We start from the raw sequence: 27998 nt of genomic DNA on the forward strand, positions 1-27998 counted from the left end.
TCTCAAGAGTGCTTTTTCTGTGATTAAATAAAGGTTAAATAAATAAAATATAATGAGCCGATCGAGTGGTAGCAACAGTCAAGAGGATCGGGCCACTAAGAGGTAAAGAAAATGTATAAAGATTTCATAAAGTACTGTTGCTGCAGTTGAACCAAAGGAATTATGGTGGGAGATAATTCTTAACGCTTTATTCACTCATAGCTAATATATTTACTTAGTCAGTTGAAGTCATTGACATTTTTAACTACAAACATTCATGGTGAAGGACCAGATGTAGTTTTAAAAGAAGCTTTTCCATAATAAACTTCCCTTGTGGGATATATTGAACTTAAAGTTATGTGAAATTCACTTTAGTGAAATCTAAATGAAAAGGAATTTATTCTCTTTGGTAAATAACAATAATTCAAAAAGATCTGTCTTGAATTTTTCTGAGATTCCAACTATGACTAAACAGTATATGAGTCTGGGGGAGCTGTTTTCCCAGTTTCTCCTGGAGTAGATTACGTTGCAAATTACACCTAATCCACACATATTAGAAGAGCAAGAGAAGGCTCAGATGAGTTGGAATGAGGCTGGAAGTTCAAGGGAGGGTTAACAAGGAAATACAGGAGATACAAAAACAAATTCAGCAGAATAGCATCGTAAGTGTACTTGTGTGAATGCAGGGAAGCGGAGGCATTAATATCCTGAACCCATATCAATTCATTCTTGGCAAAGAAGGGAAAGGGAAAGAAAGTTTTTGATATCATAAAGTAAGAAGAATCATTCAGGCAGCTTTGTTCTGTAGATTTTATACTTTCTCTCACCCAGATTTCACCTTGCAGATTGATGACTGCGCTGCCGCTGCCCAGAAGGGGATCATTCAGACCTTCTTTTCTAATAGTGCAAAAAAAAGAACATGCAAAGTGTCTCTCCCCTTCATTACTATCTTGCCCCACAACCTCCGCCTGACAAGGCCGTTTCCTAGGATCCTGCAGTCTCACAGCAGCTGATATGGTGGAATGAAGCACTGCTGTCTTCCACATTATCCTGTAGCTTGAGGGAGTGGTTACAATGAAGGTGCATTCATTATGGCAATAGCACTGCAAGCAGCATTAACAATTAAGCGAGGAAATCCAGTTTGAATATTGTGAGCTTCATGACTTTTCTTTTTATAACCTTTTTCTCAACTAAGATGTTGCAGGTCAGAAAATTATCATTCGTTTGAAGAGGCCCTCTAACTCTCTAATTGTAACTAATGACGCAGCTACTTTTTTCTTGATGGTGTAAAGAAGTCTAAAAGACCAATCCAAGACCTGATACGCGCTGAAATCTGCAGTGAAGTCATTAAAACAAGAGGGCAACTTGGTAGGGGGCAGAATGTCACCAAACTCACTCAGCACTCCTTCTTGATGTTATAAGCATGAAGCAGGGGAAAGGGGAAGGCAAATGAAGAGAGATTTCAGCTTATGCTAATGATCAAAATGTTGCCAGCTGCTGCTGAGCTGTGCTTTTCACTTGAGAAAAATATCCTCACGCTATCGGAGTTGTCTTTTTCAGCTAAACCGTGCAGTGCTGGAGGCCAGATTATAGTTGAATACAGATCCATCCAGAGAGAAATTATTACTCCAGAATATTCCAGATTTTCCTTGAAATTAATTTGCTCACAACTAAATAATAATAATGGATTGCATTTATATAGTGCTTTTCTAGACACTCAAAGCACTTTACAATTCCACTATTCATTCACTCTCACGTTCACACACTGGTGGAGGCAATCCACAGTTGCAGCCACAGCTGCCCTGGGGCAGACTGACAGAAGCGAGGCTGCAAGATGAGATTCCCAACCCCCTGAACCACGGTTGCCCAAAAAGTTGACTTGTTGTAATACTAACAGTTGCAGGAAAGGCTAAGGCAGGATCACACTTTGTCTTTACATTTATCTTTTTTTTTTTTTTTTACCAATACATTGTTGTTTTGCAGGTGTGAGTTGCTTTTGTCTCAAACACAACATGCCTGTCCTAAAAACACCTAAAAACAGATTGAAATAACTTTAATTTTCACCTTAAGATTATATTTTAGATCATCATTTTAGATCTTGTTGCCAAAATGCACCAGCAACTAGATCCGATCTGCACAGCCCATTCTGTCATTTCTCTCTCTCACTGTAATCCCCATGAATCGTTCTTTGGCTAAGTTAATTATTAGGGGTAGTTAACCTTTTAAGCTCACGGGAGAGGGCATGTACCCATTAAATTTTTTTTGCATATGCAACTGTCACGTTTCTGGGTGATTTTGACCCAGCATTTTCAGTTTCTTGAATTTTGGTGTTTTTCTGTATTATGGTTTATTTTCTGATTCTTTTGTTATCCTGTTTTGAATGTTATAATCCTAGGTTTCAGTGGTATTCTGGTTAAGAGTTTGTTCTTAAGTTTAGTTCAGTGTCTAGTCTGTGCCTGTCATGTTTCCTGTTTTACTTTGAAAGTCTGTGTCCTAGATGAATGTATTGAGTTTTGCTTCCTTTTGGTCTCGTCATGTCTGATTTCTCCCAGCTGTGCTCTCCTCCTGTGTCTCATTCCCCTCCTTATTCCCAGTATATTTAAACCATAATACAGGAAAATACCAAAATATAAGAAACTGAAAATGCTGGGTCAAAATGACCCAGAACCGTGACAGCAACCAGAGGAGTTGTATTTACATAACATGCATTGTTAGAAAAAATGTGGTTAAAAAAAAAGATTTTTAATTTCTTTGTAGTTTATTTTACTTTTTTGCAATTTATGCAGTTACTTTGGGTGTACTGCATACATAGTGTGTGAATGGGCGAATGACTGAATGTAGTGTAAAGCGCTTTGGGGTCCTTAGGGACTAAGTAAAGCGCAAATACAGGCCATTTACCATTTATTAAAATTTAGGATATAATGATTGTATTGATGAATAGCAACTTGAAATGCTCCAGAAAATGACACTACAGCATGTAAAAATGTAAAGATAAGCTCTGGCAGACTTGGTTCTATGGTGTGCTTTAAAAAGGCAAGATTAAAGGTCATGGGGAAAGGTCATGGTTTTAAGCATGGTGTGTTCTTTTTTTAGTGGGTAGAAATGAACCAACCTTGGTGTCATGTTTAAAAGTTGCAAGCTAGAAGTTTCATTCCAACCTTAGACTGTATAGAAATAATGGCATAGCCAGTCCTTCTACAAGCAAGTCCAGGGAAAAGGAATTGAAAACATGTTACAGTGTCTTTGCCGTAGCTGCTATGATGTTAGGGCCTATGCTTTGAAGCCTTGAGCTGAACGTTTTTTCCAGTGCCATTATATTTTTTTGACATCATAAGTAAGGGTGGATCTGACGGAGGAACTGAGGAAATTTTCCAAATGCTTTAAATATAAATAAAAACAGGGTGGAATGATTTGCAGATAAAGTAGCCTTTTTAAGAAAAAATATTAGCTCATTTTTAATTTGATGGCAGCAACACTACTCAGCAACAAAAGCCTGGAGAAGTAAGTGGTCCTAAAAAGAAACAGCTGAAGGAACATTTTGCAACTAATTAAGTTAACTGGCAACAGGTCGGTAACATGAGTGGGTATAAAAAGGCAGAGTAAAGATAGGCACTGCATTAAAACCAGGCTTCAAGTTTAAAATAAGCTGCTATTTTTCTTGAAATGGTATATTTTCTCCGTTTAAGCATTGGATACATTTTCTATGTCCTATTGTGAATAAAAGATATGTTTGTGAGATTAGCATTTCACACAGCAACTCAACATTTTTGGAATTGGGGTTGTAGAATAGAATCAACTAGAACAGAAATGTCCTTGCACTGTGTGAAAAATTCAGAAAAAGTACAGTGAGTGTTGGGTAGGTAACACACACACACACACACACAATATTCTTGCACAATGAAAACTAATTATTTGAGTGAGAAATTCCACATGAATGTTTTTTTTTTTGCAGATATGATCATTATTGGATGGGCTATTTTGATTTTGCATGACTGAGTTGGAATAGAAACTGTTCATAAGTCTAGTAGCACAGATTCTGGATGAGCTGTAAGATGTTCAAGAGGTTGACAGGTGAAAACTATGGGTGCTGGGGTGTGAACAGTCACTGATATTTGTGTCTCTGAAAAAGATGCAGGTTTTTGTGATATTATACAGGGAGAAAAGAAGGCAACAGTTGTTCATAGTATTTATGACCCTTTCCAGAGTCTTTTTTGTCTGCGCGGGACAGTGTATGTATCACACTGTGATGCAGTATGCCAGAAGGCTTCCTATCGAGCAAAGGTAAAAGGCCACCAGCAGCTTTTTGTTCAGGTTGCTTTATCTCAGCGCTCTCAGGTAGTGTATAAGCTGCTGTGCCTTTGACAGGAGCCATGGTATTAGAAGACCAGCGAACACTGTATGAAATGTGGGTTCCCAGGAAGTTAAAGGTGTGAACTCTTTCCAGTCAGTGTCTGTTAATGAAAACTGGGAGTGAGTCTGTGCTGCACATATTGAAATCTACACTGACCATGTGTTTTTGCAGTGTTCAGTATCGGGTTGTGTGTTGAGAAAAGTGTCTTAGTCCTCAGATTGCATGACTATGGTTGATGAGGGTCACAAACTGAGTGTAAATGGAGTGCCGGATGGGTAAAGGACTCCCCACACAGCAAGAGGAATGCACCAAAATTTGATAGTTCGTGGATAATCCATCAATCACAAGTAGGCCCACCCTGAAGAAAAACTTGCTTTGATCGTAAAGGACCACAATTTACAAAATAAACATCCTACGTTTTTATGTTACTGTACAAAATAATACATTAAAGCAGATAAAAAAATCAATCAATAACTGGAAACAGGAAGCCTTTTCACAGTTTTCAACATGCATGACCATATTGCCATCTTGACCTTGCCCCTCTATTGACATTTTCTTTTAGCAGTAAATCCACAACATCGATCTCCAAAAGACAGCAGAGTATTGCATTTATTCACACTTTGAATGCTGCTTTAGCTCTAGGCCAGTCAGTGGGGAAGTGACAGTGTTTTAGCAGCAGCAGGATGTGTGGGTGGTTTCTCAACGCTGATAATGTGGCAATCTTCATTTCATGGCTCGTGATTTTATTACATTTCCTGCGTCTCTCCTGGTGACCCACCGGCTGCCATCAATTTAGTGGCAACCCTAATTACCTCTACTCTGTCATGTTCAGAGTTTACACTGAAAAACTCTGATCCATAATTACATTACATCACGTTTTCTTTGCTTTTGTGACTCGTATTAGTTTGCACCAGTCATAACTTAACAATGCTTTTGGTATATCTGTAGATCTTTCTATAACACTGACTTCTGGCTCTGATTAAACTCTTGCCTTTTTTGGTATCTGAGATTAATTTTATTGTTTGTGAGACACATAAGCTTGCAGGCAAATTTCGCAATACATTCGTTAGAGCTCTGTGAGCAACACAGGCAGGTGCACCTTGACCTCAACATGGTGACATCTTGTGCTTTTAACTTCTTGTAAAAATAGAGGACAAAGCAACAAGATGTGTGTGATTCAGTTGTCTTTGTATGAATCCTTAAAATTCACGGGACAATTGAAGCTAAATTTATGGTATGTATGTTCACCATCCCTTTACTACAACACAGCTACCAAGAAAGAGAAATATTAACTTAACACCATCAAAAAAACTTCTGATTATCCAACCAGACCAACATACAACCAAAAGTAATATTTAACCCTGAGAAATCTGCATTTAAACATGACTCCTGAATTTAGCGACATCAACATCATGAAAAAAAAAACACAAGCGCAACTTCGAGACCAAATCAAGCTCCATACGAGAAAATTACATCATATTCCTTTCCTACCAATCTCTCTGTTGTCAAATTCTGGAAAATAGATGTTTATGAGTGCAAGTCCACTGAGTCCTTGGTCAGTCAGCATAGTGAGAAAGATTATTCACAAGTACAAAATACATAAGACGGTTATTCAGGAATGGATGTGCCAATAAATTCACCCCAAGGTCAAGCTGCATAATACTCGGAGAAATAGCAAAAAAATCAAGATCATCTCATGCTCTACAGGTCTCAGATAACCTGTTAAATGTTACTTTTTAAAGTCCATGACAGCAAAAATAGGAAAAGAGTGAATATGTCTGACTATGGCATGTTGCAAATGCTTGCCCGGAGAAAGCCTGTTCTCTAAAACAAATATGGCGTGGCCTAGGTTTGCAAAGTTGCACCTGAACAAACCACAAGATTTTGGTATACATGTAGTTCATGGTCGACCCAGTGACTGCAAGGGGTTCCTAAAGTATTCTCGAGACAAAAGTCAGGCCATCTGTCTGTCAGCGAAAGCTCTGCTGATATTGTAAAATGCAACAGGACAGTGACCCAAGTATAGCAGCAGATTTACAACAGAATAGCTGAAAAAGAAAAGAATCAAGGAGTTGCAATAGCCCAGTCAAAGTACATACCTCAACCCAATTGAAATCCTGTGGTGGGACCTTAAGAGCTGTGTGTAAACAAATGCCCACAAACCTCAATGAATTTAAGCAATACTGTAAAGAAGAGCAGGCCAAAATTCCTCCACAATGATGTGAGAGACTGAAAAAGTCATACATACCTTGTGATGAGTGTGTCGCCTTTTGCTAAGAACTCTATCCTGATGTCTCTCACTCATATAAAAACTGTGTACTGCAAAGCACTGACTTAATGTTTTCATAGTTTAAGCCAACCTTAAAATAAAATCTATGAATCTCTCCTGCGGGGGGTGTCTCCTCTATTGTTAGGTTGAATATGTAAGTGCATGGACTTAATTAAAAATTAAAAACTTTTGCGGGAAATTAAAAAGAATAGGTTCTGCTGTAGATACTAACTAGAAGTTAGCCTGCTGGAATTATTTTAAAAGTCCCAAAAAAATAAATTAAAAAAAAATAAGGCCTCTTAAGCGAAAGAGATGACCAGATATTCAAATCCAATATGTCAGAAACAAACAGAAACCTGTTTTGACATGTTCTTCTTCTTCATGCACCTCTCTAAAGATCTTATATCCTCTGTGCCGCGAGAGCTGTTGAGCACATTCACTGCAGCTAGTTGTAAATGTTTCAAGGCTGTAAATTAGCTGCTGGATTGATTCAGAGAGGCTGACTTCATTTCACCAAGCTTTGTGTGTGTGTGTGTGTGTGAGGTGGCAGTTCTGTGAGCTGAGAGTGGGAGTACACTGTCACCACACAACTGCATGATGCATGACTCCAAGTTTTGTTGCAGTTTTTGCTTTTTCCTCACTGATCATTCAGAGCAGTAAGCCCGCGATGACTCACGGGAATGACAGAGGTGGGATAACGATATCAAGTGAACTCATATAAAAACCTGAGACTTGGTGAAAATAAACCATTGCCACAAGCCAAAGGTTGTTTTTAGATATCAACAAAATGAATGTTTACTCCTTTGGCACCTTTCTACAACGAGGCAATTCAAAGTAATTTAAGACAGAACAAGCAACAAAAAAGGGAGTAAGCTAAATTTGGAGATAGGAGATAAAATAAGTGAAGACTCCCAGAAATGGAAAAATACACTCCAGCTACACTTCAATGGAAGTTATGAAGGAATACTCCCAAATGAACTTACAAACAAAAAAGTTAAAAGCTTTGATTTGAAAGAACTGAGAATTGCTTGCAGATAGCAGATTGAAGGTTTTTTTTGGTTTTTTTTGCTGCTTCTCTGGGTTTAATTGTATCTCTGAATCATTTACTTCTTCTGCTCAAACAAAGGGTCTGACGTGTTATTTAGGCGTTGTACTATTCAGGTTATGTAAACTGGTGCTTAAAATTTAGGTCCGAGTCCATGCTGATGCTGAGATTTCTAGCACTGTTTGTCATCAGTTTGTCATCATCAATAGTGCTTTGTCGTGTTTTTTATTTTGTTAGATCTGCCCTTGTCTCCTAGTGTTTACCTTTTCACAGTGTTTCATGTGTTTCCTTCTCTTCCTATGTGGGCTTATTGAGCCTTGGTTAGACACTTCCTGTTTTATTTTTGCTAATTTCTTTCCTTGTTTGCTTTTTCCTGTTTTACTTCCTGCCATTGTGTTTCCCCCACACACTGTCTTGTTAGTAGGGTTGGGCGATTGAGTCCAAAGTCCAGTCGTGGCATCGCCTGTGACGCTAATAGATCAATATCTACCCACTATACTAGCACAATCCACCCTTTATAACTACAAACACATGGGTGGCTGAGAAACAAACACACCAGGAGTTTATTTTTCACTTGCAGTATGAAGAAACATTTACACATTGATGTACAGCACTGATTTTCTTTAGCCAACTTCAGTTAGTTAACCTAATTGCACAGTGAGAAGTTGTGATATTTACCAGCTCTTTAATTTTTTTAAGTAAACTTATATAATCCTACTATAAAGGTTTAACCATACGTTTTTTCCCCTGTGTACAATATTTCACCTGTTACTCCTGCAATCTTTACCATGCCATCCTCACTCACTACCACATTTTTCACTAACAAAACAACTAATTAGATGACATAAACAAGCATCTCTACTGATGCGGTCACTTATACTGTTTTCACGACGATGATGATGATAAATCAGTGTTTATTAACTTCAAAGGGAGCAGAAGTCTGTGCTTTGGTTATATGTGGAGGTGTGGAATGAAACTGTGGCTTGGCAGATTTAATTTATTATGAATCTCAGAGTAATGATAATATTAATTATCAGTATGTATTAATATTTCGGATTTAGTTCTTTTTCCCATGAATAAATACACCTTACACTAACTAAATCTTAGACTACTTTTTTTTTTTTTCAACATTATACTTAAACAACATATGTCCCCATTAGAAGGAGCTCGCTAAAGGCCAAATACTGCATCAGTAGTTTTGTAATGAACTAAATTAATATAGCCACTGGCCTTGGTTGCCATATGCCCTGTATTAGCTCTCATGCTGTGCATGCAATGTGGTTTAATCTCATTGCTTAGCTCCCCAAGGACTACACATAGAGTGAACTAATCATGTGTCACATACACATGTGTAATAAATTCTTACAGTGAAAGCTAAATTTTAACGCAATAGCATCCCTGTGATAATTGCAACTTCATGCTATTTAGGATTTGGTGAGGTTAGTGTACAAAAATTCATAAAGTTTACTTGCAAAAAAGCCTTTAAGTTATGATGCTGTAGGGCAGGGGTGTGAAACATAAGCCCTATCCATCCACCCATCAATCCATCCATCCATCCCCACTTCTCCCACTTCTTCTTTCTACAATTCAGAGTTGCAAGGGAGCTTGAGGCTATTCTAGATTGTTGGGTTGTGAGGCTCGGTAGACTCGGAACAGATCACCAGTCTGTCACAGGGTGAGACAGAGAAACAAGCATTTGCATTTTTAGCACATTTATATTTACCAGTGGATTAACAACAAAATAACAGAAAAGTTCCTGTTTTTCCACTATATATAATTCTACACATTTATCATGTAGTTTCACTTTTCTGACCCATTTGAGATCAAAGTGGGCAGCATGTGGCCCACTATGTAAAATAAGTTTGACATCCCTGCTGTAGGGGTATTTATTCTGCCTTTCACATCTCAATTTGGGCCACAGCCGCCCATGCCAAATCATGCATAAACATCAGCTAAGTGGTATTTAAAAAAAAAAAAAAAAAAAAATTGGAAGTGCAAAATATGTTTTATTATTAAAAGAAACTGCTTTCAAAAGTATAAAAGTGTGAACAGTTGTTCTTGCTCCAGGAATTATTGCATTTGTATTTGTAGATATTCCCCTTTCGTAATCCAATATTTAGAGGAGGAGAGTATTTAATGGAGTCTAGTAAGATTTTTCACTAAGGTTTGGCAGTTTACTTCCAGTTGCGTCATTATGCATACAAAAATAATTTTTATCGCTTTTGTGCTTGACGGGTCTGCAGTATGTCCCACCCAAAAGAGAGACCTTTCTGTAAAAGGGAGAGAATTTTCTCTGCTTGTGTTTACTTGTATAACAACAGAAAATCTCCATGGAAAGACAGCAGGATGAAAGCTTCAGCCTTCCCTGGATGTTATCGTCTTTAACCCAAGTCTAATTTTGTATATTTTATGTTTATAATATTATTTTTTTTGTATTGTCAGAGTAATGGAGAGAATAATTCATCACAATATGCGTATATGCTGCGGATGGCTATGATGATTTTTTTTAGATTGAGCAGTGAGGTGTTTAGTGTTTTAAGTTTACCTTCACATTTCTGCAAGTGATTTGCCACACGAAAACTGCAGGGAGCACAAAAGCAAATGTGAAGAGCTAGATTAATATCCAAATATTGCAGGTATCAAGGAATGTCCCTTTTGTTCCTAACAGATAGCTGTGTGTCAGATTATTTTCTTTCACTTGAATTATTGAATTATTTTCGAAGTCAGTCGCTCTAACTCAGTCCTGTTTAGTGTTATTTGTCGCGTCCCAAAATGCAATAAGAACTTTTCAGAATTTCTAGCTGGGATTATGCCTAACTACGATCACATTCTTATTGTGGGAGATTTTAATGTACATGTCTGCTGTCCTGACAAACCTCTGGTGAAGGATTTTTTAAGCCTTAATATCTCTTGTAATCTGATCCAGTCTGTACCTGGTCCCACACATGAACACGGACAGACACTAAACCTGGTCTTGTCGCACAGCTTGGCTGCGTCTAACGTGGAAATCTCTGACTTCTTCTCTGACCATATGCCTGTATTATTTGATGCTGTGTTTTCACACACTGCAGTTCAAACCAGCGCTATTGTTTGCCACTGTCGCATCATTAACCCTTCCACTGCCGCCCAGTTCTCCTCTGCCTTTAGCCAGCTGTCTGTCCCCGCTGATCTCACTCCCTTGGGCACAGAGGACCTCAGTTCCTGGTTTGAATCTTCCCGCCAAACTATCCTGGACTCTGTGGTACATTTAAAACCAGGCAGCCCAAGGCTAAAACTGAGCCTTGGTTTAATGACACCACTCGGGCTGTGAGAATCCCTCGCTCTGCTGTTTTTGACCAGTTTGAGCCTGTGACTCTTTGTTATTTTGAGGATGTGGTTGGCCATCTGAGGCCCTCCAGTTCTCCAAATGATCCTGTCTATCCTTAAGGTTTTAAAGAGAGTTTGCCAAACATAGGGCAGTCCATGCCTAAAACCCACTGACACTTATTTTTGTCAGACTACAAGCATCAAGCTGCTCTTAATGGATTACTTACACCCTCACCAGGTCTGCTTGTTTGAGGCACTGGTGTTCGTAGGTTCCATTGGCAATTACTTGAATGGAGTGGCTGAGTGTGTGCCAGCAGAACTTTACATTTTTCCCTCTAATTTGCCCTGCTTAGCAAATCTTGCCTTCAATATACAGGGAGTGCAGAATTATTAGGCAAGTTGTATTTTTGAGGAATAATTTTATTATTGAACAACAACCATGTTCTCAATGAACCCAAAAAACTCATTAATATCAAAGCTGAATGTTTTTGGAAGTAGTTTTTAGTTTGTTTTTAGTTTTAGCTATTTTAGGGGGATATCTGTGTGCGCAGGTGACTATTACTGTGCATAATTATTAGGCAACTTAACAAAAAACAAATATATACCCATTTCAATGATTTATTTTTACCAGTGAAACCAATATAACATCTCCATATTCACAAATATACATTTCTGACATTCAAAAACAAAACAAAAACAAATCAGCGACCAATATAGCCACCTTTCTTTGCAAGGACACTCAAAAGCCTGCCATCCATGGATTCTGTCAGTGTTTTGATCTGTTCACCATCAACATTGCGTGCAGCAGCAACCACAGCCTCCCAGACACTGTTCAGAGAGGTGTACTGTTTTCCCTCCTTGTAAATCTCACATTTGATGATGGACCACAGGTTCTCAATGGGGTTCAGATCAGGTGAACAAGGAGGCCATGTCATTAGTTTTACTTCTTTTATACCCTTTCTTGCCAGCCACGCTGTGGAGTACTTGGACGCGTGTGATGGAGCATTGTCCTGCATGAAAATCATGTTTTTCTTGAAGGATGCAGACTTCTTCCTGTACCACTGCTTGAAGAAGGTGTCTTCCAGGAACTGGCGGTAGGACTGGGAGTTGAGCTTGACTCCATCCTCAACCCGAAAAGGCCCCACAAGCTCATCTTTGATGATACCAGCCCAAACCAGTGCTCCACCTCCACCTTGCTGGCGTCTGAGTCGGACTGGAGCTCTCTGCCCTTTACCAATCCAGCCATGGGCCCATCCATCTGGCCCATCAAGACTCACTCTCATTTCATCAGTCCATAAAACCTTAGAAAAATCAGTCTTGAGATATTTCTTGGCCCAGTCTTGACGTTTCAGCTTGTGTGTCTTGTTCAGTGGTGGTCGTCTTTCAGCCTTTCTTACCTTGGCCATGTCTCTGAGTATTGCACACCTTGTGCTCTTGGGCACTCCAGTGATGTTGCAGCTCTGAAATATGGCCAAACTGGTGACAAGTGGCATCTTGGCAGCTGCACGCTTGACTTTTCTCAGTTCATGGGCAGTTATTTTGCACCTTGGTTTTTCCACACGCTTCTTGCGACCCTGTTGACTATTTTGAATGAAACGCTTGATTGTTCGATGATCACGCTTCAGAAGCTTTGCAATTTTGAGACTGCTGCATCCCTCTGCAAGATATCTCACTATTTTTGACTTTTCTGAGCCTGTCAAGTCCTTCTTTTGACCCATTTTGCCAAAGGAAAGGACGTTGCCTAATAATTATGCACACCTGATATAGGGTCTTGATGTCATTAGACCACACCCCTTCTCATTACAGAGATGCACATCACCTAATATGCTTAATTGGTAGTAGGCTTTCGAGCCTATACAGCTTGGAGTAAGACAACATGCATGAAGAGGATGATGTGGACAAAATACTCATTTGCCTAATAATTCTGCACTCCCTGTAGATGGAAGCACAGATGTGCCTCACAGTGCCAGAGGCTGCTTGTTGATATATAGAATAGTGAGTGGATCACACCCTCCATCCAGAAGTGATAAAGGATAAACTGATGTGATGGATATCTTTCAGGGATGCCCAGGGGCTTTAACAGGTCTTTTCTTTCCTTTATCAGCGGTATTGATTTCACCTTGGCTGTCTATCTGTCTGTACATACCGGATGTTTTTATGTCTTTGTCATCATGACAAAATGTGCCCACAACTACAATGGGATTCAACACAAAGACTATTTTGAGCACTTTTAGAGGTGTTATGTTTGTTTCACAGAGACATTATGAATGTGATAGTGTTACAACTGTCTAAGTCACAGGCACAAAACTTTACAGGTGTTTAGTTGAGATCAGATTCATGTTCAAAAATGATCCACGAGTACTGCATGAAGAATGGGTGTAGATGTAGTGGAAGCAAGGAGCTATTGCTTTGTAGCACATTTTTTATTTTTGGATTTATTTGTAATTCTCTCTTTACAATCTAAAATATATAATATTTATCAACCATTAAAGCCTAGCTGGTAATATTTACAAATATTTACATGGCGTGTTATCATGGAGCAAAATCATCCTGGAGATGTCTACTGTACCAATGCAGGTCAGCATCACATAGATGCAATATGCTGTCATTAAGCTTTACAGTTGAATGATTGATACCAGTAGAGTCCAGTAGATAGAAAGGTGTCCGCCTGTCTCTCTTCAGCTGCTTATCTGGTTTCGGGTCCCTCTTAACAGCCACTTCCTCCAGCCCTTCTGACCTATTACATTCTGTGCTAGATTAACCCGTCAATATGGTCATTTGTTCCTTAGTGAAAAAGATGGTTTTCTTTCTTCTTTCTGTCAGAACCACAACAGATAGTGTTGCAACAAATGCCCACATCCTGGTGATTACACTGAGGTTAATGCAGCAGAATAATTTCACCCTATTTTTCAGTGATTTTTATATTTAAAATAATAAAATAGCAACTGATAGGATACTTAATTCTGGAGTCCTGAATATCCTCACATGTAGCTAAAATCAGCTGACTATGTACTCGGTTTGTTCAGACGGTTAAATCTGAGAAATCCAGCAGCTCTTAGGCTTTCACCTCAGAGACCTTACTGTATGTCAGTATCTGGGAAAAAGAAAAAAAAAAGATTTGCACAAGCTCAGCTGAATTCAGCTCATCTCTCCAAGCTGCCAGCTGAGAATCAAGAGAAAAGTCTTACCTACTCACCTGCTGTCTCTGGGAGTGAATGCTGATGCAAGAGACTGCACTACCTAACAAGGTCTCCCAGGTTCTCCTGAGAGATAAATACTAAGACATGTAATGCTACTACTGTCAATATAAAATAAATAAAAACCAGCATGTTTTCAAGAAAATAAAAAAGATTTTGTTGCATATTGTTAATGGGAAAACCTGAAGTCTGCATGTGATGCCTTACTAGGTCAGACCTGGTAACATTTCTATCATTTTAGTGATTCTAAATACACACATATTTCTCATTACGAAATAGACAAAGTTATAACTCTCTCCTACATCTGGAGGTGTTCTAATGCACTAAATAGAGATAACATGGGAAAAGACACACACACACACCCACGAAGGCAAAAGGCAATCTGAGTGGACCAAGGGACGCTGCATCCTCCCTGGCTAACAATAATGAGCATACTCTGGCTTGTCCGCCTTTCTGACTCTGATCATTTGTAAACTGAAATTCATGTTTTATTCAGTATGGCCAAAAGCTAGTGATTGACCCAAAAAATTAATTAGGAAAGTTTTTACTGAAGAGACAGAGCAAGGGAGCCAAGGGCTTTTATACAACCAGAGGTCGTTTTTTTGGTTTTTTTTTAACCAGTGAAGTCGCCCCCTGGTGACCACTAAATAGAATGGAGATTTAGGGTTTTTCTACATTGCTACCACTTTTAAGATGTAGAAGCTATTTTCATCTTGTGTTTTATCTATTACACCCACACTAGTCCATAAAGATCACAGGCATGGGCAGGCACAGTTTGTGTGCCCTTAGTTGCCAGAGTCACTCTCATGTTCATGTGTTATTTGTTTTTGTTTTTTTCTGAAAACTGCAGCAAGTCCAGCCCACCAGAAGCTCCAGTAAAAAACTTGATGGGGATGCAGTGACAGCACTGTTGGGTAATGAAAAATGAAACAACCAATGTGGTGACCATAAACTTCAGACTTCTCTGGAATCATCACAAATATTTCATATGTTTAGTTTCACTCAGTCACATTAGTCTACATTTGCACATCTATTATAATCTTCTTTTGAAGTCCCCACATCAGATCTTTAACATCTTTTGCCCAGTTTAACCACTCTCCAAACCCCTGCCTTTTCTTCTCTCTCACTGTCTCCAAATGTGCCATCCCCCTCTTCTCTTCCACAACAGTTTCTACTCGTACCCTGTTGACTGGAGGCAGTCATTAATGATCCAAGCCCAGACTAATCCAGTATTACCAATGAGCCACACATTCAATTTGCAAAGAATTTACGCTAAGTTCACAATTTTACACCTGCCAGATTGAATTATAAAACACAGCTTTTTGGTAAAGTGATGAAAAGAGAGTCTGTGGCAGTTTAGAGTTTTTTGAGTCGTAACTGTAATCAGAGTTTTTAGAAGACATTTAGAATACACTCTTAACTGCCACGGTAATAAAACTGACCTCAGTGCATCATATTATGTATCACAAGTCTGCAATATACCACTACAGGTGAGCAATACATCAAAATGAAGGCTGAGTTTAAAGATTGGTGTGGTGCCAATCAAGATGACCTCTAAATGTTTGAACCTTCTTTTACTTGCAATACTTGGCTGGTTGGGTTAAAAAAAAAGGGAGGTAATTTCCAAAAGCTATTACTTCATGCTTCACTGAACTCAACTGATTTGAGTGGAAGAGAAAACATGAAAGGAAAATCTTGTAAGGTTTATATCGAGAGAATTTAACTAAAGGTGGAGGGAAAAGAGATGCAGAGAAAGACATGAAGATTGAGTGATAAGATGATGAGACGGTGATGAAATGCTGGAAATGCTGTAAAAGATACAATGCAGTGCAAAGCAGCGAAGCTTCCCTCAGCCATTTATCCTGGTGTGTGGGCGGCTGCTTCTCTGACAGCCGAGACAGAGGGTGTGCTTCTGTACATTTGTGCGCGTTCTTCTCACATTCTTGGGTGCATAATATACATCTCCTGCCTGCTGATTCAGCCGCCCCGAACCTCCCATCACAATTACAGCCAGTGTGTGGCAGCGCCGCGACACTGACGTCTGCAAAAAGTCACCGGCCTCAACAGAGCCCATCAGTCGGCAGGTCTGTCCCGAGCTAACAGGCCGCTGTGTGGGTGCTGACTCCCAGAATCGCCTTTGGGGAAAGTAACATGACTATTATCCCCATTGTAGCTCAGTCACTGTGAAGTACAGTGTCATTTTGGGACATCACCAGTGTAAAAAAACATCCAACTTAAGCCTCAGAAAATGGGGGAGAAAAAGCCTTACAGCTTACATGAGGCAACATTATAATTCAGTAGGAATCATATTTTAGCTACCTGATGATTCAGTATTTCCTTCTCATTCATCTTAATAATCTTTTCATCTGGTTTTTGTGTTGCGTGTCTTGAAACTGAACCAAACCGTAAATATTAACTTCGCAAATCCAAAACAAATACCTTACAGTTTTTCTCAAATGCTAAAACACATTTCACAAACGTTTCCACCATGTTCCCCAATGTCTAAATACAACACCCTTTTCTAAAGCTACATAAACACAACAAAATGTAAACACTATACACATCATTACACACTACAGCAAAAGAATTGAAAACACAATGCTCAATTTGTGAGAAGGTTCTTTGTTTCATAACTGCCAATGCATATTTTTAGAAACTATACAGTAACAAATCGTCGTAGATCTCTGCAGAGGATTAGGCATTTAGATTTGTGAGTTTCATATGAAGAGTATAAATCTATAGAAAATCCTGCATGTACATACACTACTGTAACACAACTCAATGCAAAAACAGAATCTATTGCACACAACAGTACTCCTGAAAACATGATCAGGGTGTGAAGTTTTTTTATTTACGTTATTCACACCACACACACACACCACAATCACTGTGCGGCATCATGTCACTGAGCTGCATCGGGGCACATCACCTCATCCACATCGCAGGCTATATTGTCTCTCGCCAGGCACCTCGGGAAAAACGCCCTGGAATGGCGAATCCATCCTTGGAAGGCCTCCGCTGGGATGTCAACACAGGCCAGCTCCATTGCCCTTAGGAGGTTCTCTCTTGTGTATGGTTGTCTGTCATAAACCTTCCATCTCCACGATGAGAAGAACTCCTCTATAGGGTTCAGGAAAGGGGAGTAGGGTGGCAGACAGACATTTAAAAAGTGGTCACTGTTGGTGGTGAACCACTCTCTGATTTGGTTTGTTCTGTGGAAGCGGACATTGTCCCAAATGATCACATAAATGTGATGTGCGGGCCCAGGATGGTGTTGTTGGTGGTCCAGGAGGATGTGTTTTAGCTCCTCTAGGAAGGTGAGGAGACGTTGGGTGTTGTAAGACCCAAGGACAGCATGCCGGTGGACAAGCCCCTCCGAACCCATGGCCGCACAAAGGGTAATATTACCCCCCCGTTGGCCAGGAACCTCAGTGATGGCTCTTTGGCCAATGATGTTACGGCCTCTTTGCCTTCATTTCTGCAGGTTGAAGCCAGCCTCATCCAGGAAGAGGTACTCATGAGGTCTGGCCATCGTGTCCAACTGTAATATCCTCTGTGAAAATGTGAAAGTGCACAGGTGTTCAGAACAACAGTCAATCAGGTAGCACAGTATTGTCCAGACGTAATGTAGGCCACTGAGCAACACAGTATGTCCACCAACTGTACTGTGAACATGGATGTATACTTACTTGCACATACTCGTAACGTAGGTCTTTGTGTCGCGCAGAGTTGCGCTCAAAGGGAACCCTATAGACCTGTTTCATCTGCGTCTTTTTGCGCCGGAGACATCGTCACTGCTCTCAAAGTTGACATTATCGGCAATGACTTTGTCTCTGATCTCCCGGAGTCTGATGAGGTTGTTCCCACGAACCATATCCACAATGAGGGTTTCTTGTGCCGCTGTAAATATGGCAACCCTCCCACCTCTATGTGGCATTCTTTCAACTCTAAAGAAAGAAACATGTGTTGTCAATTGACATGTGCTCAATACAGTCACAACTGATTTGAAACCAATAGACTACTTTCACAGGTTTGTAAAACTGTATTGTGACAAAGAAAGCAATCGAGTACAATACCTGTTGTGTTGTCTGAATGCCCTGATAATGGTGGCCACGGTGAACCTACTCAGGTTTGGACGGACTCTTAGTCCTGCTTCAGTCATTGTCATGCCATGGACAATGACATGGTCAATGACTGTTGCTCGCATCTTGTCCGTAATGGTGGTGCGAGGTTGTCTTGCTCTCCCTCCTGGGCCTCCTCCTCTTCCTCGTTGGCCTGCTCCTCTTCTTCCAGGGCCAGCTCTTCTCCCTCCTCTGCATCGAATTCCTCTTCCCCTGACTCTGCCTTCATCCATTGTGTTTGTTTGGACTCTTCAGCATACTGTGCACTCTGAACTTGCTTTTATACACGTGGTCACAGCATTAGCAACAGGTGTCTTCAATTTTGAGTCGTTGTGTGTAATGAATGATGCCAGGTGTGTTCATTGTGTTCAAATATTGCTGACTGTGGCAAGCATGTTGCATCACATGAGCTTTCATTTGAGAATATGAGCAGAGTTCTTTTGCAACTTGTGTTTTAGCAAGGAAAGGTGTGTTTAGATTTATGACAACGGAGGATTGTGTCCTGTGAATTGTGTCTTCATGTGACATGTGTTTATGATATTGGTAAATGATGGCTAGATTTAGTAAATGTGTTTAGACAACTGGTCATTTTGTTCAGAGGATTGGCTTTTGTGTTTTAGCATTTGAGAAAAACTGTAAAAATGCTAAAATAATGGTTTATCATCTAATCTGAGCTGTTGAGACAAACTCATTTTACTCTACTGATAAAAAAAACTAAGGAAATGATCTAACAATAAATGAGGAAAGTCCAAAAACTCTGCATTAATGACTGCATTAATATGAACACAGTACTTCATAATCACAGGATCCTATAGAGTAGTAAGTGCGTGTGTGTGTGTGTGTGTGTGTGTGTGTGTGTGTGTGTACGTACCATGTTTAGATATTTGTGAGGACCAAAAATGGGAATGCTACTATGTGGGGACCAAAAGTCCCTTATGGGGAAAAAATACCTGTCCCTGAGTTTGAAGGTTTTAGTGTCAGAGCTATAAGTAGGTTAGGGTTAGGCCAAGGCATTTATTTTCGATGGTTAGGGTTAGGGGAAGTGGCTAGGTCAGGGGTGTCAACCTCATTTTGGTCTGGGGGCCGCATACAGCTTAATCTGATCTCAAGGGGGCCAGACCAGTAAACTCATTCCAAAATTACATAGAACTAACAGTAAGTCCACTTTTTTTCTTTGTATTAGTGCAAAGAAGAAATAAATTATAAAAATCTTTACATTAAATTAATTGTCCTTTTACACTTTTACTCAGTTTAACATTTATTTAAGTGCATTATACATAAAAATCTGATCACAGTGATTGTACAATGTTTTAAAACATTTAGTCAACAAACAGTTTTGTGGAACTTAAAAACACTGCCCTGCATGTTAAAATACATCAAACACATCTAAATTTAGAAATGAATGAATTTAAAATCCATTTTCCACATCTAGGAAGCAATTCTGAACACATAAATTGAGGCCACACACTTGAAATCTTAAGTGGTAGCTGTTTTAAACAGACATTTGATGAAGTAAATCTGGCCCCTTCCTTGTTAATGCATAAAATGTAAACAAAAAAAACCTCACATAGATAACATATGTGGCATGCATAAGACATAATATTTTACTTAACAATAGTCTTCTCTTGTAAATCTGTTTCTGACTACCACTGACTTTCACAGCAATTACTAGAGCAAATATTCACATTTGTTTATTTTATAGTGCAACGTTCAAAGCAGCATTCCATAGAATTTAGTCTTGCTCAGTATTTGCCCCTGAAACTTGGCATCTTTTAGCCTGCACAAGTGCATCAATATCAGGCATCATATCCTGAGTAGCAGCCAGTTTCAGAATCTCATTTAAGTGCTTATGTGTGAGCTTTGAGCATAGCTTTGTTTTATTAATGGTCATGAGTGAGAAAACTTCCTCACAAAGGTAGGTAGTCCCAAACATGGACAACATTTTTGCAGCCAGTGCTGTCAATTTAGGATAGCGTGGTAGGAGATACTTGTAAAATGTGTCCAAGCCCACAGAGGCAAATTTGTCCTTCAATTCTACATCACACTGCAAATCAATGATTTCAAGTTGCATGTCAACAGGCACATCAGAAGCTCTGACTGTGAATGGTGAGCGAAAAACTGCGAATTCTGTCTCGAGTTCGCTAAAGACCTGAAATCGTTTCTCAAATTCCCTCAGCAACCCTGAAATCTTGTCTTTGTACTGTTTCATGTCAGGATTAACACTTGCTGCGCACACATCTCGGAGACTGGGAAAATGAGCAGGGTCTCCGCTTGCTATCTGCGTCTCCCATAACGTGAGCTTTAACTTGAATGCATGTATGCTGTCATAATACTGTGTTACAATTTTTTTGCGTCCCTGCAACATTCTGTTCAGATTATTCAAGTGCTCTGTAATATCAACCATAAATGCAAGGTCCTGCAGCCAAAATGGGCACTGTAATTCCTTAACAGGTTTTCCTTTTTTCTCCATAAATTGTCCGATTTCCCCACGTAGATCAAAGAAGCGCTTCAGCACAGCACCTCTGCTTAACCATCTTACCTCAGTGTGGTATGGCAGACCATGGGTAATGTTACAGTCACTGAGAAGGCTGTCAAACTGACGATGATTGAGACCTCTGGCTCGGATGAAATTAACAGTTCGGATAACCACCTCCATGACGTGATCCATTTTTAAGGACTTGCAGCATAATGCCTCCTGATGCAAAATGCAATGAAATGTTTTCCCCAATCATTGACGGCGCACCATCAGTGGCCAGGCTTACGGCGCGGGACCAGTCCGCCCGACCCTGTCCAGTGCTCCAACTACGGAGCGGAAAATGTCCTAAGCTGTTGTGGTGTCGGTCATAGGCACCAACTCGAGAAACTCCTCTGTGACAGTCAAAGTATCATCAACTCCACGAATGAATATGGCCAGTTGAGCGACGTCTGTAATATCAGTACTCTCATCAATTGCAACAGAAAATGCCAGAAATGACTCCACTTTGCGTTTCAGTTGGCAAATCTGCCGATTGTTCCGAAATCCTGTCTGCCACGGTATTTCTCGTCAAGCTAATATTGGCAAAAGCTTGTCGCTTCTCAGGACACACAATTTCAGCAGCCTTCAGCATGCAGTTTTTGACGAACTCCCCCTCAGAGTATGGCTTTGATGCTAATGCTACTTGGCTAGCAATTACGTAGCTGGCTTTCACCGCAGCATCACTGACCTCTCGGCTCCGGGTGAAAACAGATTGCTGTTTCCTCAGACCAACCAACATTTCATTTACCTTCTGTTTTCTCAGTTCTCCGTGCAAGCTGTTGTATTTTTCACCATGTTGAGTTTCATAGTGGCGCCGAATATTGTACTCCTTAAGCACCGAAACTTGCTGCATGCACACTAGGCACACGGGTTTCCCATTCACCTCCGTGAACATATAGGAAGAAGTCCATTTTTCTTGAAAAATCCGACACTCTGTGTCCACTTTTCTCTTTTTTGACAAAGACATTTCGCTGATGAGGGTGCCCGTTCCAAGAGAAAAAGCGAGTAAAGCGATTGAACTGACTAAAACACAACGCCCCTAGCGAACAACATAGGAACTGTAGGAACTGTAGGAACTGTAGCAATGAAGCTTATTCTTTTTTTTTAATAATGCAAATTTATCCCCGGGCGGACTAAACCCCCTGGCGGGCCTGTTCCGGCCCGCGGGCTGTGTGTTTGACACCCCTGGGCTAGGTAATGCTAGGGAAAGCATGCTAGGGATAACATAACGTCAGTTGGATGTCCCAACTAAAACATGAAAACAAGTGTGTAAAAACAAGTGTGTGTCACAAATCACAGAGCAGACAGAACTAAATGACCATAAGTGTAGATCCTAATAGATCCTAATTTTTTAGCTTTTCTTTTATGTTTCATTGTGGGTCTGACCATCTGCACTAAGCACGGAAACACTGGAAACACAAGTGAACATCTGAGGCTGGTATCTCAGCAGATTAATGCTCGTGATTTGGATTTCAGCCATCAGATATGCATCTAATGTTCAGGGATCTAATTATTATGTTTGTGTTGTCTGCATTTTGCACCTACCTGATATCAGTTGGTGCCGTGTGCCTTCTTGGACTGGTGATCAGTTTGTGTTTGTGTATTTGAAGTGAGAATATAGAGTCATTTAAATCCTCTGTTTCTCTGTTTGTGTAGGAGCAATTTATTTTTAAAATACAGGTTTCTGTTTGGCATTGATAGAGGACCGAGTTATTTGCATGTGGAACATTAGCTGGGCTGTTTTGGGGATCCCATTGATATGATAGAGTGTTGGGTTGTTTTTTTTTTTTCAGTGTTTTGTTTTATTTAATTGAAAAGTTCTTTTTCTGATGAGGCAAGTTGGCAAAAGTTCTTGTTCTGTCAGCCACAGTAGTGAAAAATACATTTATATTCAGAGCTGTGGATGCAAATGTGAAAATAGTTTGAAGAAAAGCAATAATACAGAACCAAGTTTATTCAAAACTTTATTCATTAATTTGTAAAGTGTAGTTACTACCTTACACTGAGCATGCAGTTTATCCTTATAATAAGAAAATGAACAGTAAGCCCAGGTGTTTATATTTGTGAGCTTTTGCATTTCTTTTTTCTTTGATTTTTTGTTTTATTTATGAGTTTAATTAAATGAATGAAATGAGAATTTATTTATTTGTACTCCCACTGGAAATAAAAATTTTTTCAGAGTTTGGCAAAGACACTGAAAATGTTCTTGGAGCTCAACGTATACAAACTTGAACTTAATTTGATTTTGAGAGTGCATCTCACAACAAGGCACAGAAGAATTAAATCTACATATACCAGTGCTAATGCTAATATTGTTTTCTGTGTGTCCAGACCAATGACGTCGCAGGAAACACTTGGAACTGGCTTTACTTCATCCCTCTCATAATCATCGGCTCCTTCTTCATGCTTAACCTGGTGCTTGGTGTTCTTTCGGGGTAAGTCATATATTACAGGTAAACCTAAAGGGTGAACTGTAGTTATATATTCTCTTCTTTACGATCAGCATGTTGTTTGCCTTGTTTTGAAATCACCTCTGCCCCTGCTGTTTTTCTCAGGTTGCCAGTTTCTTTGACTGAATTTCTACTTCTTACAGTCTGTGTCAAAGGATGTGCCAAAATGAAAGAGTGAGACAAAAAGTCAATGAAAACTAACTTTTAATAAGTCAATGAACAAAAGAAGCAAATACTAATACAGTGGAACCCCGACTTACAAAATTAATTCATTCCCAAGTAGGGATGGGTATCATTTAGGTTTTATCCGATACCAGTACCAAACCGGTACTTTTGAAATGGTGCCGGTGCTCGAACCGGTGCTTAAAGAATCAAGAACACAAAATTGGTCCAAAAACCTCTCATGTTCAGCTGTTTTTTTTGTAAAAAGATAACAATGTTAGCCTTTTCTGCAGCTATAGGGGATTTATGGTATCACTCTTGGCTGGAAGCAGTGCTTAATCAATGGGGGAAAAAAACACCAACTTTGTCTAAAAACCTCTCATGTTTAACTGTTTCCCACTTTTTCTTTGGTCATTTTAGCTTTTTTGGCCAGGGTGAAGGGAGCATCTGCCATCAAACAAGAAGACAGCCGCATGTAACTACGACGGTGTTTGCTAGTTCACCTTACATGCATTAATGTAATAATGTACTCAACGTAAATTACACACGAACAACATGAAGCTACTCACGCAGAGAAGAACGGCTGCTGCTGCCATCATCATCCGTCATCATTTTTGCTACACTGGCAGGGCTAGGGGCCAGGACTCTCCTCTTCGGGTTTTTGGGGGATGTTGCTAACTCCGGGTCCGATAACAGGCACCACACCCGCAGTAGATGTGCTCGGTGTGAGGTCTCGCAGCAAGCTATCAAATACGGCGCATTTCTCGGCTTTTAAAAAAACGCTATACGTCGCCAGGTGTTTCATCAGATTCGAGGTGTTACCTCCTTTGCACAGTATCACCTTAAAGCACTTGTTGCAGGCTGCTGAGTTTGCATATTTTGCTGTGAAGTACAGCCAGACTTTTGACCGCTTCACCTTGGGCGTTTTTAATCTGTAGCTTTGCTCTAAAAGAACATATGTACCTGGGCCCGCCTACTACGCTTGCAAAGGTAAAATGATTGGCTGGAATCCAAAGTGTATGACATCTCAGTAAAAAAAGCACCGAAATAAAGCACCGAAATGTGCGCTGCTTTTCGGTCTGCCATCATGGCACCGGATACCGGTACCCATCCCTATTCCCAAGGGTCTTTCGTAAGTCGAAGCACTCATCGTGCCTTTTGAGTGAACGATAGGCTACAGGCTAATTGCTAACTGCAACAACAATACGTCGTTCAAGTGGAACAGCGAAGCGCAAGTACGAAAGCCAAGGGGGTTGTCACATGATTCGGAAGGCATTGTGGGGATTGTAGGCATTCTGGGCTCAGCCAATCAGAGCCAGCGGATTTCGTTACACGGGCATTTTGCCATAACACGGGCAGAAATATTGCCATTAAGTGCCTTCGTAACTTGAATTTTTCGTTAAATGGGGTATTCGTAAGTCGGGGTTCCACTGTACTTGGACAGGAAGATGTAGCACACGAGAAAATGAACACAGGGATGACAAACTGTGTGTGTGAGAACTAGAGATCAAAGACGCTAAATATAGAATTTTACCAACTGCTAAAGACTTTTAGCTTTTATTGTTTTTTAAACTTGCCCATGTGTCCCTTGTATACAGTATGTATATATTTTTGGTGATCTTATCAAAATTTCCACTAAATAACTTAAAATTTTGAGTTACATATTTCAAGATTTTTTACTTACTCAGAGGTAACTTAAAATTTACATATCTCAGAACGTAAACCTTTTTCTCAGCAGTGCAAAAATAAACTTCCATACTGATGTTTGGATCCTCTCATCACATCCATATGACAGGAAATGCTGCAAGCTAATAAGCAGTAAATGGAAGTCTATGTCACTTAAGTTATGTGAATGTGTTAGTGGATGCGTTTCTATTAGACTTCTTGAGAATATTTTATAATCTTTAAAAGGACATTAAATTAAAGCTTCTGGCTGTTTCAGTGGTCTGTATGTACAAATAAGTATTTTAGGGCCACATTGTAGTTGTTTATAGGAGCAGCAAAAAATAAGATTATCTTATGGCTTGCGATAAAGTGCTAAACTGAGTGTTAATCAAGTAAATCAACAGAATATTCAGCATGCTTTTCTATCATCTACTGCTTCTCCTTTTCACCTTCTTCCTTTCATTGTCTTTCCCTGTCTTGTGTAATGAAAAGCCCGTGCTCGGTAGCTTTAATCATCCTGGTCCTCTGCACTGAAGGCAACGTCTGTCCATCTCATTGTGTCTATGGTCACAAAGAGCCCTGCCTCACCTGCCGTGACTCACGGCCTCTTGTCTTTTTAAACTCTTGATTAAAGCAAACATGTTTGATCATTAGTCTGGACGTCGTAAGAAAACGCTGCTTAAAATGAAGCTCTTGAGAAAAATGATGATCCAACAACAGCTAGCTCATATTCCTTCGGTGAAATGATCACTTTGCCCTCTCATCTTCCTGGTTTTCATGAAACTATTAAAAACTATGAACTGTTCAGTAATCCAAATCATGTTTCCTGATGACTGTGTGCCACCAATCCATTAACTTACATTAACTATATACAAGGCATAAATAGTAAAGTAGAGGAAATCAACAAGGTAACAAAATCCTTTGAGCAGGCACTTCTAATGCTGGTCAAAGGTTGTTTGTTAATCTTTTCTTATCTTATTATCGCAATAACACAAGTGAAAAGTCAGACATACTCTAGCACTACTAAGGTTGAATAACTTAATCCCTGAAATGATTCTACTACAGAGGTTGTGAACAAAAAAAGATGTCATATGCATACCGCTGCTTTCAGTCTTTATGTTAAGCTAATAGCCTGCTGCTTATAGCTTCATATTAGACCTTAAGACAAGAAAGTTGTGTGCGACAACTGAATAAACATGCTTCCTAAAACAGAACTGAGGAAAAAATACTATATCTTACGATTCATTGTTTTCTCTACGTGAAGTGCATATGCTGCCAATAGTCCTATCACACAGAGCCATGAAACAGCATCATGAGCTTTCTTCTCCACCCAAACATTTCATGTCTGAAAATGTTGGAAATATCTCCTGAGAGTTATGGCTATGCCAGCAGCCTTTTTTTTCCTCTTGCATATCCTCAACAGTTTCCCAGCTGTCATCTTAACTCTGACATTATTAATCCATCTGCCCGAATTGTTTGAACCTCAACTTCTACAGTTTATCTGTCTCTTACGTAGATCAATATCTGCTTACATGAGCCAAACATAAAAAAAGTCTTTAAATGCAAACTACCACATGTTAAATGTTAATGCAATCTGTTCTTGCTGTGTATAAAAAAAAAAAAAACCTGCCTCAACAGAGAATTTGCCAAAGAGCGAGAGCGTGTGGAGAAGAGACAGGAGTTTCTAAAGCTTCGCAGGCAACAGCAGATTGAGAGAGAGCTCACCGGATACTTGGAGTGGATCTGCAAAGCAGGTTAGACTCATCTTTCAAAAAGCATGGTTGTGTTTAGGAAAAAAAAGAAAAGAAAGGGAAAGAAAGAAAATCCCCCCTTTTTTTCCCTTTCTCTCTTTCGCTGCAGAGGAGGTGTTGCTGGAGGAGGAGGATGAGATTGCAGAGGAGAAGTCCCCACTGGACGGTGCGTGGTACAAGAGGAAACAAAACCTTCCAGGTGAAAACAGGGCTGAGTATCTGTTGCCTGCTTTACCATGGTCCATTACCACAGGAGGCCGATGGTAAACCAGGCACAGAGAGGTATGGCTCATCGTTTCCATCTCATGACTGCTTTTGGACATCATTAAACTTGTGCACATGGATCATTTTAAAGTCATCAGTCTCAGTCATGGATGTGATCTGGCTCTTTTTTTTCACCCGTCTACTTGTTGCATGGACTTTTATGATGCAAATTATTACTGTGATTAGAGAAATGTTTGGTTTTTTTTTTAAAACCCAACAAGCTAGCTGGCAATCCTATGGAGATGACAGGAGTCCAGGAACTCGATGCTGCAGCCAAAAAATTGTCTGGCATGTAACACTGCAGCATGTCGTTTTCACAGTTTTAGCCTTAGAAGTGCTGTTGAGCACTAAGAATGAGCACTTCAAGCAAAAGTACTGTAAACTATTCTTCAGAGATCACACCCCACCCTGAACCACTTTGAAATGACTGCACATATGATTTGAGACATGCAATTTACACCTCATTTTATTTTATTTGTTTAACTTTAAGATGGCTGTTGTGGTCTTTTGCTTGAATGTTGTTTTCATTCTTCTTTTCTATTACAGTCTAATCTCACAGTGTCACATATGTTTTGCTGGTAGTTATTTAGTGTTTTGTTTGTTGTGTTTTTGTGTAATGGTTGTCAGCAAACAGCTTGTAGGGGGATTAGGATCAAGTCCCGCCAGAAGTTAGCAGTGACTATTTGGATCTTTGAAAACCATGAACACAAAGTAGTTGTGCTTGCAATTTTTAACTTTTCATGCAAAAATAATCTATGGCTAAACAGATTTTGTTGTGCAATTCTCAGATAATTAGCATATATCTAAAATCTTTAAGGTTCTTTATTTAAATTTAACCAGTCAGTCACCTCAGTATGTTTAGTCTGTTTCCAGGCTTTTGAGACATTTGCATCATAACACATCAGAATTAAACAGTTAATATC

At 39.7% G+C, this 27998-nt stretch overlaps 1 protein-coding gene across 7 annotated transcripts in view; it reads left to right on the forward strand.

Moving 5' to 3' along the window:
- The window catches only part of cacna1bb (calcium channel, voltage-dependent, N type, alpha 1B subunit, b), a 220527-nt gene that overhangs the window by 96455 nt on the left and 96074 nt on the right, over positions 1-27998 (forward strand). For 5 of the 7 annotated variants that reach the window (XM_084934715.1, XM_084934713.1, XM_084934717.1 and 2 more), the window contains exons 9-11: positions 23115-23218; positions 26699-26814; positions 26921-27010. In XM_084934715.1, coding sequence (XP_084790841.1) covers positions 23115-23218; positions 26699-26814; positions 26921-27010 — 310 coding nt within the window. The remainder of the gene's footprint in view (positions 1-23114; positions 23219-26698; positions 26815-26920; positions 27011-27998) is intronic. The other 2 variants (XM_084934716.1, XM_084934720.1) reach the window with 1 other exon arrangement.

The sequence above is a fragment of the Perissodus microlepis genome, chromosome 7 (assembly GCF_051167445.1).
Source record: "Perissodus microlepis isolate ML-2025 ecotype Zambia chromosome 7, ASM5116744v1, whole genome shotgun sequence".
NCBI classification, from domain to species: Eukaryota; Metazoa; Chordata; class Actinopteri; order Cichliformes; family Cichlidae; genus Perissodus; species Perissodus microlepis.